This window comes from Peromyscus californicus, unplaced genomic scaffold (genome assembly GCF_007827085.1).
Source record: "Peromyscus californicus insignis strain IS unplaced genomic scaffold, ASM782708v3 Scaffold_7__1_contigs__length_154581171, whole genome shotgun sequence".
NCBI classification, from domain to species: domain Eukaryota; kingdom Metazoa; phylum Chordata; class Mammalia; order Rodentia; family Cricetidae; genus Peromyscus; species Peromyscus californicus.
The window spans coordinates 43,527,002-43,543,909 of NW_026294595.1; the positions used below are offsets into that span (position 1 = coordinate 43,527,002).

Here is a 16,908-nt window from a genome sequence, read left to right on the forward strand (position 1 = left end):
CAGCCAGAATGCCAGAGAGGAAACAGAAAGCAAGGCAGAAAACACCTGTCCAACAAAAATAAATCCAGAAATTGGCACGTAGACCTATAACTCCAAATCTAGATGCCTAAACTTTAACTGTAAGAACACAATCAACAACAGCCAAGGTAATATGTCATTGCTAGTGCCCAGCCATCCCACTACTGCAGTCCCAAATATTCTAGCACAGCTGATGCATAAGAAAACAACCTTAAAATCAACTTTATGGTGATGATAAAGGTCTTTAAAGAGGAAATGAATAAATCTCTTAAACAAATCCAGGAAAAGATAATAAAAAATTGTATGAAATCAATAAATCTCTTAAAGAATGTCAAGAAAACTAAGCAACAAATAATTGACAGAAACCAGTAAAACTGTTCAAGACCTTAAAATGGAAATAGAAGCAATAAAAAAACAAACTGAGGGAATTCTGGAAATGGAATACCTAGGTAAATGAACAGGAAGTACAGATGTAAGCATTACCAACAGAATACAAGAGATGGGAGAGAGAGTCTCAGGTATTGAAGATAAAATAGAAGAAAGAGATTCATCAGTAAAAGAAAATGTTAAATCTAAAAAATTCCTGACACAAAACATCCTGGAAATCTGCAACAATATGAAAAGACCAAGCCTAAGAATAATAGAAATAGAAGCAGGAGAAGATAATCAAGTCAAAGACCAAGGAAATATTTTTAACAAAATCATAGAAAATTTTCCCAAAAAAAAGAAAAGAAAATTTTCCTAACCTAAAGAAGGACATGACTATAAAGGTATAAGAAGCTTACAGAGCACCAGATAGATAGGACCAGAGATGAAACAACCCTCACCACATAATAATGAAAACACCTAAAACAAAGAACAAAGAAAGAATATTAAAAGCTGTAGGAGAAAAAGGCCAAATAACATACAAAGGCAGACCTATTAGAATTATACCTGACTTCTCATTGGAGACCCCAAAAGTTAGAAGGACCTGAACAGATGTGTTGCAGACTCTAAGAAACTAAAGAAGCCAGCACAGACTGTTATACCCAGTAAAACTTTCTATCACCATAGTCGGAGAAAACAAGATATTTTATGGCAAAGTCAAATTTAAATAATATCTGTCCACAAATCCAGCCATACAGAAGGTACCAGAAGGAAAATTCCAGCCCAAGGAGGTTAACTACACCCATGAAAACTCAGACAATAAGTAATCTTTCACCAGCATAATGCAAAGAAGTAATACATACACACACACACACACACACACACACACACACACACACACACACACTTCCACTATCAACAACTACAACAAAATAGTAGGCATCAATAGTTGTTGGTCATTGATATCTCTAAATATCAGTGGACTCAATTCCCAAATTAAAAAACAACAGTTAAACAGAATAGATGTGAAAATAAGATCCATCCTTCTTTTACATACAAGAAAAATGCCTCAACATCAAAGATAGACATTACCTCTGAGTAAAGGGTTAGAAAAAGACTTTCTAATCAAATGGCTCCAATAAACAAACTGGTCTAGCTACTTTAATACCTAACAAAATAGACTTCAAGCCAAAATTAATCAAAAGAGATTAAGAAAGACACTTCAGACTCATCAAAGGAAAAATTGACCAAGATGACATCTCAATTCTCAACATCTATGCTCTAAATACAAGGGCACCCACATTTGTAAAGGAAATACTACTAAAGCTTAAATCACACATTGACCCATATGCATCAATATTGGGAAACTTTAATACCCAACTCTCACCAATGAAATATCATATAGACAAAAACTAAACAGAACTACTGGAGATAACAGAAATTATGACCCAAATGGACCTAACATATCTACAGAACATTTCACTCAGGCACAAAAGAATATACTTTCTTCATAGCATCTCATGGAGGATTCTCCAAAACTGACCACATGCTTGGTCACAAAGCAAGTCTCAACAGATACAAGAAAATTGAACAAAAACTCCTGCATCCTATCAGACCACCATGGATTAAAGTTGGATTTCAACAATAACAGTATGCCTACAAACTCATGGAAACTGAACAACTCTCTACTGAATTTCCACTGTGTCAAGGAAGAGATAAAGAAAGAAATTAAAGACTTCGTAGAATTTATTGAAAATGAATGCATAACATACCCAAACTTATAGGACACAATGAAAGCAGTACTAAGGTTCATAGCACTAAGTGCCTTCATAAAGAATTTGGAGAGAGCTCAGACTAGCAACTTAACAACACACCTGAAAGCTCTAGAACAAAAAGAAACAAACTTAAGAGGAGTAGATGGCAGCAAATAATCAAACTCACAGCTGAAATCAATAAAATAGAAATCAATATAAATAATCAGTGAAACAAAGAGCTGGTTCTTTGAGAAAGCCAACAAAATAGACAAACCCTTATTCAAACTAACTAAAAGACATAGCGAGAATATCCCCATGGAAGGCTATATATTTTCAGAGGAAGGGATGTAGGGTGGGCTGAAGGGGAAGTTTGGGATGGGGGAGCAGGAGGAGGGATGAGGGAGGGATCTGTGGTTGGTATGAGGAATGAATAAAAAATTTCTCATGGACTACTGGAGATAACCAGTAGTCAGAAAATAAAAGTCAGAAAAAAGGGGGGACATAACAATAAACACTGAGGAAGTCCAGAGAATCATAATGGTCATACTTCAAAAACCTGTACTCCACAAAATTGGAAAATCTTAAAGAAATGAACAAATTTTACCAACCTAAGACAGAGTGCCTGTGTGGCCTGGGCAGGTGTCTCCATGACAGGTAAGGAGACTTGCTGACATCCCACGCAACCTAAATCAGAAGCTCATTTTTTAGTAAAAGAGTGACCTGTAGGTGCCTGGCCCCCGTTTCGGGTAACTGTTGCCTTGCTTGCTGACCTTGAACTTGATATTCTCCCTATGCTAAGTCCCTGCCGGGTTCTACCCTCGTGAATGCTTAAGGGAAGTTCCTTGTCTGTGTATCCTGCATAATGGGAGTTAACAGCTTAGATGCAAGATTGTAAAACATGGTAGCAAACTTCTGCCCTCCAGGGTTCTCCCATTGTGCTGTAAGCCTGTTTTTAAGACCTCCTCCCTCCTTCAATAAATGGCATTCGACATTAAAGAAAAGAATTTTTTTATTCATTCCTCATACCAAACACAGATCCCTCCCTCATCCCTCCTCCTGCTCCCCCATCCCAAACTTCCCCTTCAGCCCACCCTACATCCCTTCCTCTGAAAATATATAGCCTTCCATAGGGAGTCTTGATAGATACCAATTACCAAAATTAAATCAAGATCAGATAAATAATTTAAGTAGAACTATAAGGAAATAGAAGCAGTCATTAAAAGTCCCCCCCCAACAAAAAAAGCCCAAGACCAGATAGTTTTAACTCAGCACTCTGCTAAACTTTCAAAGAAGGGCTGATACCAATACTCCTCAAGTTGTTCTACAAAATAGAAACAGAAGAAACATTGCCAAATTCTTTTTATGAGACCACAGTCACTCTGATACTCAAACCACACAAAGACTCAACAAAGATAGAGAATTACAGACCAATTTCCCTCATGAACATGATGTAAAAATATTCAACAAATACTGGCAAACCGAATCAAAAAACACATTAAAAAATATCCACTACAATGAAGCAGGTTTCATCCCAGAGATGCAGAGATGGTTCAACATATGAAAATCCATCAATGTATACCACCATATAAACAAACTGAAGAAAAAAAACCCACATAATCATCTCATTAGATCCTAAAAAAGCCTTTGGAAAACCCAGCACTTCTTCATGAGAAAAGTCTTGAAGAGATCAGGGATAAAAGGGACATACCTAAACATAATAAATACAATATACAACAAGACAACAACCAACATCAAATTAAATGGAAAGAAACTCAAAGCAATTCCACTAAAACCATGAAAAAGACAAGGCTGTCCACTTTCTTCATATAAGTTCTAGCTAGAGCAATAAGTCAACTAGCAGAGATCAAGGGGATACAAATTGGAAAGGAAGAAGTATCACTAATTGTAGATGATACAATAGTATACATAAGCAACCAAAAAAATTCTCCTAGGGAACTCCTACAACTGATAAACACCAATAGTGAAGCGGCTGGATATGAGATTAAAACAAAAACAAAACAAACAAAAAACCAGAAACAAAACAGTAGCCTTCCCATGTACAATGATAAACGGGCTGATAAAGAAATCAGGGAAACACCACCCTTCACAATAGCCACAAAGAATATAAAGCATCTTGGTGTAACTCTAACCAAACATGGGGAAGACCTGTTTGACAAGAACTTCAAGTCTTTGAAGAAAGAAATTGGAGAAGATATCAGAAGATGGAAGGATCTCCCATGCTCATGGATCAGTCAGATTAACATAGTAAAAATGTCCATTTTACCAAAAGCAATCTATAGGTTCAAAACAATCCCCATCAAAATCCCAACATAATTCTTTACCAACCTTGAAAGAACAATATTGAGCTTCATATGGAAAAACCAAAAAAAAAAAAACACCCTAGAATAGCTAAAACAACCCTGTAGAATAAAAGAACTTCCATAGGTATCACCATCCTTGATTCCAAGCTCTAAGAGCTATAGTAATAAAACTGCATGGTACTGACATAAAACAGACATGTGGATCAATGGAATGGAATTGAATTGAAGATTCAGACATAAATCCACTCACCGATGAACATTTGATTTTTGATAAAGAAGCCAAATTATGCAATTGAAAAAAAGAAAGCATCTTTAACAAATGATGCTGGTACAACTGGATGTTAGCATGTAGAAGAATGCAAATAGATCCATATCTATCATCCTGCATGAAACTCAAGTTCAAGTGGACCAAATATCTCAATGTAAATCCAGATACAATGAGCCTGATAGAAGATAAAGTGGGAAATAGCCTGGAATGCATTGTCACAGGAGACAACTTCCTGAATAGAATGCCAGTAGCACTGACACTAAGATCGGCAATTAATAAAATGGGATCTCATGAAACTGAAAAGTTTCTGTAAACTAAGGACACTGTCAAGAGGACAAAATGGCAGTCTACAGAATGGGAAAAGATCTTCCTTAACTCCATATCTGACAGAGGGCTGACTTCCAAATTACATAAAGAACACAAAAAACTAGACATCAAACCAAATAATCCAATTTAAAAATGGGGTACAGATATAATCATAGAATTCTTGACAGCAGAATCTCAAATGGCTGAGAAGCACTTAAAGAAATCAACATCCTTATCCATCAGGGAAATGGAAATCATAATGACTCTGAGATTCTTTCTTACACTTGTCAGAATGGCTAGGACCTAAAACTCAAGTGACAGCTCATGCTGGAGAGGATGTGGAGCAAGGGGAACACTCTGCTGTTGCTAGTGGTAGTGCAAACTTGTACAGCCCCTTTGGAAATCAATAGGATGGTATTTCAGAAAATTGGAAATTCATCTACCCTGAGACCAAGCTATACCACTCTTGGGCATATACCAAAGGATGCTCCATCATACTACAAGGATAGTTGCTCAGCTATGTTCATATTAACTTTACTCTTATTAACCAGAACCTAGAAACAACCTAGATATCCCCCAACTGAAGAATGGATAAAGAAAACATGGTACATTTACATAATGGAGTATTACTCAGTTGTTTAAAACGATGACATCATGGAATTTGCAGGCAAATGGATGGAATTAGGAAAAAACCATTCCGAGTGAGGTAACCCAGTTCCAGAAAGACAATCATGGTATGTACTCACTCATAAGTGGATATTAGCTGTAAAGTAAAGGATAACCATGCTACAATCCACAGACTCAGAGAGGCTAGGTAACAAGGAGGGATCAAGGGGGATGCCTGGATCTTCCTGGGAAGGGAAATAGAAGAGATTTTTTGTAGGTGCGCTGGGGATAGGTGGAGATGGGAACATGAGGGACTAGGTGGGGGAGCAGTGGAGGGGAGAGTACTGAGAGAGGGACTGGATACATGGGGCACTTCAGGGTGAGGCAGAAACCTGGAATGTGGAAATTCCCAGAAATCTAAAAGGATGACCCCAGCTAAGACTCTGAGCAACAGGGCACATGTATCCTGAACTGACCATCTCCTGTGACCAGGCAAGATTTCCAGGGAAGGGATTGGGACACCAACCCACTCACATAACCTTCGACGTACAGTCTGTCCTGCCTATGAGATGTGCTGGAGTAAGGGTGTTACAGAGATTGTAGGAGTGGCCAATCAATGACTGTGCCAGCCACAGACCCATGACACAAAAGTAAGCCCACCCCTGACACAGACTGGAGCACCAGGAAGCAGAAGCTGGATGACCCAGAGACCCACGATAGAACCAAACAGGACTGGCGGAAAAAAAATGTAATGTAATGATGCCTAATGATATTCTGCTGCACTCATAGGTTGGTGACTAGCCCAATTGTCATCAGAGAGGCTTCATCCAGCAACTGGTGGAAACAGAAGCAGAGACCCACAGCTAAACATTAGACAGAGCTCAGGGAATCCTGCTGAAGAGAGGGAGGAAGGATCGGAGGAGCCAGAGGGGTCAAGGACATCACAAGAAAACCCACAGACTTAACTGACCTGGGCTCATAGGAGCTTACAGAGACTGAACCAACAACCAGGGAGCTTGCATAGGACTGATGCACGCCCTCAGCATCTATGTGACAGTTATATAGTTTGGTTTTGTTGTGGGACTTGTAACAGTGGGAACAGAGGTTGTCTCTGATCTTGCTGCCTGCTTTTGGGACCCTATTCCTCACATTGGTTTGCCTTGTCCTACTGCAACTTGATATGCCATGTTTTGTTGATATCCATCAGAGGTCTGCCCTTTTCTGAGTAGAAATGGAGGAGGAAAGGATTGGGGTGGGCAGAGGGGAAGTGGGGGGAGGGACTGGGAGAAGAAGAGAGAGGGGAAACTGCAGTTGGGATGTAAAATAAATAAATAAATTTAAATTTTTAAAAAACTTTTTGGAATAAAAGAGAAATTATTATAATAATTTCAGGATATACTTTTGATTCCCATGTTTATAAATAAATTATTATCTCTTTTTTTTGTGGGTTCACATGTTTGAATGGATGTACCTGTGTGTACAAAAAATATCTCATCATGTACTAAGCCATGTGTTGTCACCAATATTTCCCTGTATCCTTGCACAGTCCAGGTTGCCACAGTAATTTTTAGTGGCCATATTTAGCAAAGGGTTTTCACAAACTATATTTTCTTTTGCTGAACGGCTGTCATTTGAGGAATGTACACTGATGGAGTATTCTAGGAAAATTCTCCCTAACTGAATTCGTTAGCTTCCTACATGACGACACAAAAGAGTGTAGTATTAAACAGTAAGAATTAGAATAGTTATAAAATTAAACATTATATGTGTGTAAACCATGGATAAGCTGCTTAACACAATTCTTATTATTATTAAGAAACATACAAATGGCCTATTATTAAGAAACATACTGGCAATTTAGCATATTGTGAACATCGTGAGCCCCCTAAATAAACATTAAAACCATTTGCCCAAGGTTATGAAGAAACATAGTGATTACAAAGCAGAGTCCCTTTCCTAGTATAACTGCAATAATATGGTTACTTTGGAGACAAACAGGGGGACTTTCAAAATGTATAGTAAAAATACACACATTCTCTCTTTAAAGTCCTCTGTACTTTATGTTAGAGGTTGTATTCTAAAGTGTTCATGAATGAAACTGTATGCTTCCTGGAATTTTCTTTAAAGCATTATGGTAAAAAGTGTCTGTAATGTAATGTAAAAGAAGAGACAGAGTCAAATTTTAGCAGCCAGCAGGTCTGGGTGACAGGCACTTAGTGTCTTCATGTGCTATCGATTATCTTATCCTACCGTATTTGTGAAGCCCCCAACCTCTGACAGTGAAACGGAACACTTCCAACAAATTTCAGTAGTAAAGAGTAAAGGCAAAATAAAGGTGTTTTCAACTATCAAAAGTTAAAAAAAGAAAGAAAGAAAGAAAAGAAACATCCAAATGGCTAGGGGTGTGGCTCGGTAGTACAGTACCAGCTCAACTTGTGCAAAGTCCTGGGTTAGATCATTAGTGTTCTTGTCAAAGCAAACAAACAATATCCAGGAGAAAGAAATGCCAAACAATAACATAGGTTTAAATATTTTAAGAAGTTTCATCAGATAATTTTCTAAGTGATGACAACTTCCTTGTGTTCATCTTTTACTAGTCCATGAATAGACAGAAGGCAAACATTGAAAGAATAAATACACAGAATGGTAATTCTTACTTGAGTCTTGAATATATGATTTCCAGTCAAACTCAAACACGGTTTCATTTACAAGTGTGCCGTTATAATCTCGAGTCACATTCCTCTCTATGCTATGTTCCTCAAGGGAAGCGTTGGTGGGAGGCCATTGCACACATTTATTCCTCAGGTTGCCCATGAAGAGCTGCAGCCCAATTAGAGCAAAGACACTCAGACAGAACACAGTGAGGATCATGACGTCAGACAACTTTTTTACAGACTGGATCAGGGCCCCTACGATGGTCTTCAGTCCTGAAAGAGAGAAGTTTATTACTACGAAGCCCTAAACATCTGAAGTAATAAATCCTTCACACAATTCTCTTGAAACAATTGAGTCATTGTATAAGTCCAAAATGCTGCCAATGGCAGGTAAATTTCTGATATAAAAATAATTTAGAGTAATACTTAATTTTAAAACAAATCTTCCATGCTGGTGTAGGTTATTCTTTATTATCATATAATTTGTCTTTTGTTAGAAAAGAATAAGATTGTTTCACACAAGTATCAATAGGTATAATGAATAAAATTTAATATATATATAATAGGAAATAAATCCTTCATAACATTGACATTACAAAATACATTTTAAAGTAGAAACTACTTGGAATGCATATTAGAGTGTCTATCCATTAAATACAAAAGCTGATAAAACCTGTAGGAACAGTAAGAGTGATATTATGTGAAGCACTCTCTCTTACGATTCTTGGCTTTCTGTAATGATGAATGCCAAGCAAGGAGGCCCAGTTGGAAAAGTCCCAGAGTTAACTCAGTGAATAACTTAGACTCTTACACATAGTTCTCACCTGGAATGACTGAAATAGTTTTCAATGCTCGAAGAACTCTGAATGTTCTCAACGCTGAGACATTGCCCAGGTCCACAAACTCTGTCACATATCTGTAGTGGGGAGTTCACACACAAACATAGTAACAGGATGCAAGATGAGATTTGTAGGTACAATTAATTACCTTATGCTTTATACTAATCACATCTTACCTAGAATTGATGAAATAGTTTTTAGACTCAGTGCTCTAAGAGTGTGTAAAGCTGAAAATTACCCAGGCTTACAAACTGTTACTCACCTGTAGAGTTAAATCAAAATTGAAGATTTAGAGGGACTTAATGTTTAACTGGCACTTTTATGAAGATCTTTTGCTGTTTTTAAATGGTAGTAGTGCAAGTTGCAAATTAAAGTTTAGAATTCATCACTGTAGCCTTATTATCATAATAAATACCATTAACTAAATGTAAATTTCATAAAATACACATCCTTGATGCCATTTGGAAAGCAAGATAATCAAAATTGTATGTGATTTGGGAAAACTAATTAAAGAGTAAACAAGCCATGGGCTATGGTTTCCATTGGAAAAGAAATAATATGTGAAATCATCCAACAGAAATTTAGCTATTATAATAGATTGTCTATTGTCCTATTGTTGAAGACAGTATTTCCTAATATAACGTTTGAATAGAAATTGGATAAATTAACAATAGCATCTTCTGTGGCCCACTGCTGCTGTGTCATTATTTCTGTTTTATTTTTAAGAAAGAGAAGTCCTAAATACCATCCTGTAAGTTGTGATTGAAAGGCACGGGGAAGGATTGCATATCCTGATCCAATATAAAGTTATAAAATTAAGACTAGACAGCCAGTATTGACATTTCTGAGCATATCAGTACCATCTCTCCTCTTACATACTCCTTCAGACCTGCTGATGCCCAGAAAGTCAGCTGCCAAAGATAGGGTAAGTGGTGTTAGTTCACTGTCCTCCATACCTACTTTCACCTATTCCTGTTACTTTCAGCTTCTCTTTCTGGAGGCTGTTCATCACTTGCAAAAGAGAGAAGACAGGGAAATGCGAAATGAGCATAGAACCAGTGTGAATTGAAAGGTTTATGTTGAATAAAAATAAAGAAGGTCATAAAGAGAGAGATGAGAGGAAGAATAAGAAACGAGTCCGAAGGGAAATAGAGGTAGGGTGTATCTGCTTATAATCCTTAGAGATCATTTGGCTCATAAAATAGCAATTTAGCAAGTTTATAATGCACTGAATTTCTTTTTGTCCTGTGATCTTATTTTCAGCATATTTTGATGCATGACTACTTGCTTTCTACTATTCCACAAAGCTAACAAAAGAAACTATGGAAGGAGTGTGCACAGCATGGATAAGAAAGATCAGTGCAAATGAGCAGAGCCAGTACACGTTTTGCTGCTGTGAGTTATAAAACCATCTTCCAAGTCAGATGAAAATAGTTTACATTTCTAACTCATGGGATGTTTGTGTGATAAGAAAATTTCAGATAGACCATCATTGGTATTAAAATTGTTGTTGCAACTACTCCACATGGAACAGTGGAATGGCCTTACTCTTTTGAGGTAAACATTAAAACATAGAGTTCCGTTGCCTAAATCATTCCAGCATGATTTACCATTAAAGCATACTGTTTAAAAATCTGAGCTTGGACAGAAAACCAAACTATATTCTCTGAAGTTTCCCAGAAAAAGGCACTTACGCAAATGTAATGACAGTGAAGTCAAGCCAGTTCCATGGATCACGAAGGAAAGTAAAATCTTCTAAACAGAAACCCCTTGCAATAATTTTTATTAGTGATTCAAAAGTATATATTCCTGTGAAGGTGTATCTAGAAAAAAGTAGTCAACAAGAGTTAAGGACATTGTAGTTTTCACTCAGAGTACATCAGTTTCCTAATATTCTTTTTTAGAAAAGAAAACTAAGCCACTTGATCTTCATTCCACAAAAATAAAACACCACATTAATTTAAACTTGACTTCTTTGATGGTTAGCTTAAAAAGTCAATTTGACAAAACCTATAATCTCCAGGGAAGAGAGTCTCAGTGTGTGCTTGGCTAGCTCCGGCTGGCTTGTGGGCACATTGACTGCCTTAACTGATAGGGGAAGCCCCACCTTGAAACCAGGCAGTCCCATTCCTTGATTTGGGGCTCTGGGCTGTAGAAGAGTAAGGAAGACTAGCTGAGTACTAAGCATGCCCATGTTTGTTCTGTCTCTGGTCTTGCCTGTGAATGTGATGCCACCAGCCGCATCAAGCTCCTGCTTCGACTTTCTTGAAATAACAGTGAAATCTAGAGTTGTGAACTAAAAGAAACCCTCTTTCCCTTAAGTTGATTTGTCAAGTTATTGTATAGTAGCAACAGAAATGGAACTAGAACAAATACCTACTGCCCAAAGGGTCATTGTTTAAGCTACTGTTAGAGCAGTGTGAGAAATACACGCCATGCACAGTCAGTCTAGCTACTTTCTAAAAGGGCTTGTCGTCAACAGAAGCAGAGTCTCCTGAGAGTTAGCCGGTAAGGCCACGGGTTGGAATAGACAATCAATGACACGAAGAAGCATAATATGATTCTCCTTCAGAAGGAAAAAAATCTCAATCTCAATTTTTTAAAAGATTTGTTGTATTTAGTTAGTTGTGTGTGTGTGTCTTGCATGTTAACTTAAATACTTTCAGAGTCCATCCTATACATGGCTTATTTTTTTTTTCTGTTTTTTTTTTTTTCAGAATCTGTTCATTTTCTCATGGGCTCCCATCTAGAAGAATTGAAAGAAGAGGCTTTGGGAATATTGTGTGTGTGTTAGAGTCAGCAGCCAGAGAGTCATAGGGTCAGAAGCTGGGCAGTGTGAGCAGGTAAAATCGCTCAGACTGGAACAGCCATAGCTCAAGTTATCACAAACTATGCCTCTCTTCTCCAATGGCATCCCCAGCATGGAGAGATGGTCAATATCATTCGTAATGCTTCCAGTGTTTGAAAATGCTACCAGAACTTTCAGTTGTCTGTTTAGCCTTCAATCAACTGAATTTCCAAGTTTTATAATCCTGAAATTTTAGTCAAGTTCTTGATGATTACACGTGAAGTAGTTATAAAGCTGAATGATATATGAATGCCTAATGCTAATGAGACTCAATGTTATTTATTTATTTATTTTTTTTGGTCTTTCGAGACAGGGTTTCTCTGTGTAGCTTTGCGCCTTTCCTGGGACTCACTTGGTAGCCCAGGCTGGCCTCGAACTCACAGAGATCCACCTGGCTCTGCCTCCCAAGTGCTGGGATTAAAGGCGTGCGCCACCACGCCCGGTTCAATGTTATTTTAAATGTAGCATTTACAGCTTAACTTTTTTGATTCTTAACTAACCAAATTAATGTGGAGTTTGTCTGGAATGAACGCCTAGCATATATCTTGTTTATCTTTCTGCAATTATTTTCATTGCCTTTTCTCAAATACTAGATCCTAAAAGAAAACCACTGAATACTCTCTTAGACTTCTGTTAGCTATTAACTATGATGTTGGGTTCAGTGGTTTACAACTTTAATCCCAGCACTCAGGAGGCAAAGGCAGGTGGATCTCTCTGAGTTCTAGGCCAGCCTGGTCTATAGAGTAAGTTCCAGGACTACTAGGGCTACATAAAGAAAACCTGTCTTGAAAAACAAAACGAAATGAAACAAAACTACCAACTACAAGGTAAAGGGAAAACCTAGATCCAATGCTTTTAAGCCTAGGACTCAGAGAGTGTTGTCTTATTGTATAATTCTATCTACAAATAGCTTTATTATATATGCTCTTCAGTTTTATTTAAAGGGTACATTGAAACCTAGTTTCAACATTTCAAATGCATATCCATGAATAAATATTTAAAATATATAATTGAACTTACTCTACATTCTTTGTCCAGTCTGGAGGGTTGCTCATTGTCATAAACACACAGTTTGTCAAAATAGTGCACATGATTAACATGCTGAATAATGTAAGTTAGTGTTAAGGAACATACAAAAGAAAGTTCACGTACTATATTTAAAAAGCAGTAACACTGAAAGACCCAAATCTCAGTGCAACATGAGTCATGGATAAGCATGTGCCTGTGTATTATCTAATCCCCTTAAATTTCACTTTCTTCATTGATTAAATATGCACAATAGTGTGACCCCCACAGTTCCAGATTAAATGAGAGTATGGGCAGATGTAAGAATACAGGCTATAATTGCAGCTGTTTTTAAATCAGTACGATTACCTCCCACAGAGCTTGGGCAGGGGTTCTATTTCTGTCTTATATGGATTTGCAACTTCTTGAGCAGAAAGCATTAATTTGAATCAATTTACACAATTAGAATAGTAAATTGTTGAGGAAGGTGTATTTCTGTAACACTGGAGTTTCTTCTGTAACAGAATTTATGAACGAATATACCTTATGGTCAAAGCAGAGTATGGTACCAAGTTCTGGGTTGCTGTGTTTTGAGTGAGTTTATGCAAGTACAACATTGTTGGAGAAGATGAAAAGGGGGCACTCTTGAAGGTCAAGGCTCATCATCACTTGAATGCAGTTGAAATCCTACACAGCAACATGCTCTTGGGCCAGTCACTTGTCCTCTATGTACATTTATCTCCCTATGTCCCCACCCACATTCATACACGGCTGTTAACCATGGACAAACTTTGTTGTTTGGTTGTGTAGATTAAAGAAGTTAATGCATGGGAAATGCTTGTACACAATGCCTTAGAGAAGCGTATATGCACGGAGTGATAGGTTGAATGAAGAAAATGTAAAAAATTGTGGCTATGAAAGTGGCCTTAAAAAACATTTCAGCAATCACAGAAACAATGTCTAAGCTCTAGACAACACAGATGGTTGATACAGGATCCTAACAAACACGTTTTCTGCTAGAAGATCAGGTGCTTTTTCTACTACAGATGATTGGCCAAATGGAACATCACCATCAGGTGTAAAGAAAGTTTTCATCAAATGTCCACATGATGGCACTAGAAATACAAACTAAGATAGAAAAGCTTTTAAGTGTTAAAACAGTGAACATAGAAATTTTTTATGTGTTAAATCTTTTGTTTTCAGTAATAGCCTATTGACAGCATTAAGGAATTTCTTGTAAATAACTTGACTCAAAAAGAGAATGACATTTACTTTTTTTAAAAAATTGTTTTTGTGACTGTTATTATTGCTTTCTGTTATTTTTTCTTCCTCCTTTGTTAGTATAGCGTTATGTTATTATTTTTTGAGTTTATTTATTTATTTACTTAGTTACTTTTTTATAGTATTGGGGGAACAAATCAAACCCATGGCTTTGATCAATTCTTTAGATTTTAGAATGTAAATTTTTTTGAATCTTGCTAGTATGACCTTATAAAACCTATAATAGCATTTTATATTAATTATGACCAAGGTCATCAAAAGAAATTCGTTCTAAATTATTTTTCATTGATCAATACCCACATTGGAATTTAGTTGCAGAAACCTTTGAACCCTAGTGGGAACCACAGAGCCCAGCCCCCTTCAACCTCTTAGAGCAATTTCAGCCATTTCATGAACATCTCAGTCTTTACTTAACAGGCAGTTTTGCACTGTGGAATCATATTCAGTGGCTTAAATCTGATATGCACCCAATACTACTGTACTGCATATAAATCATCAGAAAAGTTGAGAAATTAGCTAATCCTGGAGTCTCTTGAGATTCTTCTATGATTACAAGGTCATTGTGGGGGGGGCCATTAAAATGGCATATATCATATCTGTGACTAACCTGTAGCCTATTTTGAAAGTAGATTTTTTTCTGTTATATAATTTCACTGAAAATTCTATGTGACTCTGTATACATGGTAATGATAAATGTGATTATCTTGTACAAAACTTAGGGAATTCAATACACGTATGACAACTTGTATCAATTGTCAACCTGACTAAATCCAGAATCATCCAGGAGACAGGTCTCATTACATGCCTCTGGGGAATTATTTTGACTGCTTTGTTAATTCAGATGGGAAGACCCATCTACAGTGGCTGGCACCATTCCCTGGCTAGAATCCTGGAGTGTAGAACAAGGTTTAGGGCTGGAGGTGTGCCTCGGTGCATATCTGAGGCCCTGGGTTCAATTCTTGTCACTACAAAATAGAAAAAAAAAAAAAAAGATTTGTGTGACCAAGCAAAGATGCTAGTGGATATGATAAAAGCTATGGAGTGCATGCACATTTTAACTTAATTATAATACATCTAGCTATAAAACACAATTTACACAAAGAGTTAACACAAATCACTTGCAAAAGGATATGAGTGTACCAAAATTTTAATAGCTATTTTCCTAAGAGGATTGAAGGGAGTTAGGATGTACAGGGCGGAGGTGGCACTGAACCGGAAGATGGCCTTCCCTTTATTCAATACTATAAAAGTCTGTAAGATAGGAACAAACACAGAAGCATAAACTCTACTTTGTACTTTCCAATAGTGTTATACCAATAATTCCAATTTGTACAACCAGGACAGTCGCTATCGATGTGCACAATGAATACCAGCTCTCTCTGGATCATTTATGTCCTAGAGAGGACACCTGTGATGGCTCTTACCTTCCAGCACACACTTACCTGAGTTTGCACACCAGCTAGGAGAATGTCATTATTTTCTGAATATTTTTATTTTAAGTGTCTTACGTAAGCCAATGTTTGACATTGGGACATATTTCATTTTCATTCTAAAATTCTTAAGAATTCCTTTTCATAATGTTTTGTTTGCCTAGGTCAGATGTCTGGAAAATTAATCCTATAAAATGCAAAATCATTCAACAGAACTGAATGTTTTAAAAATAAATATTCCTTCACTATCTGTGCTTATAAAATAAACATTATCACTCCACTGGTAATAGGAAACAAAAGCAGCTGCCATCGAGCACACTTGGGTTAGATGGATATCATCCAGTCATTGATTTCTGGAGGCCAAGCTCCCTGGAGAGTATCCTGTTGACCAGGAGTGCTAAATTCTGTATTGGGATTTCTGAGTTAGCTGACACATTGAATTCTAATCCCAATTGACTCCCAAATGCATGGAAGAAAAGCTCAAAGTCTCCAGAGAACTCAGGACCCATAATTATGAACAGAGTCTATCCCAAAAGTTGGACTCACTACACAGCAAGGATCAGTGTGCAGAGAAAAGAAAAAAGAAAAAAAAATGACTCACCATGCAATGGAGCACCATGGAACACTCTGACACAGTTCTTGTAAGGCATTTATCGATATTCAGACTGTGCATAGGTGGGAGGACAAAGCCAACTTCTCTGTGAATACCATACTAAGGAGAAATAATTCTAAGGCTTTTTATTTTAATTTCTAAATATAGGGAATTGAATTAAGGTCTGCATGCTAAGCAAGTGCTTTACCACAAGACTATATTCCTAGCTCAGTGTGTGTGTGTGTGCGTGTGTGTGTGTGTGTGTGTGTGTGTGTGTGTGTGTGTGTGTTGAATCTCTAACTCAGAGTCTTATACAAGTGGTCCAGCACTTAATAATGACCCCAGCACAGTTTTGTAAATGTTTGTGCATCAATTCCTTAAAACTAACTTCTAACATTTACATGTATATCTACATAGACCTCCATTATGATTAACTTGCTCTATAACATGCACTTTGTTTTCGACTAAGAATCTTTGATAGACTTCTTCTCCACATTTAAACTTCAGGTCACTAATAGGTTTTTCATTTTGACTTCAATATTTTCAAGTGGAGCAATCCTCAAATGCAGTGTCGCTGTTTGAAAATAGCACTTGCTATCAGGTATATAGGGAGAAATGCC

The 16,908-nt window shown here is 37.1% G+C and overlaps 1 protein-coding gene across 4 annotated transcripts in view; it reads right to left on the minus strand.

The window, feature by feature from the left end:
• LOC128101828 (sodium channel protein type 1 subunit alpha) overlaps positions 1-16,908 on the minus strand; it is a 133,207-nt gene that overhangs the window by 51,556 nt on the left and 64,743 nt on the right. For all 4 annotated transcript variants that reach the window (XM_052725224.1, XM_052725223.1, XM_052725225.1 and 1 more), the window contains exons 3-7: positions 15,397-15,517; positions 13,001-13,088; positions 10,827-10,955; positions 9,118-9,209; positions 8,297-8,566 (exon numbers count right to left, since the gene is read on the minus strand). In XM_052725224.1, coding sequence (XP_052581184.1) covers positions 8,297-8,566; positions 9,118-9,209; positions 10,827-10,955; positions 13,001-13,088; positions 15,397-15,517 — 700 coding nt within the window. The remainder of the gene's footprint in view (positions 1-8,296; positions 8,567-9,117; positions 9,210-10,826; positions 10,956-13,000; positions 13,089-15,396; positions 15,518-16,908) is intronic.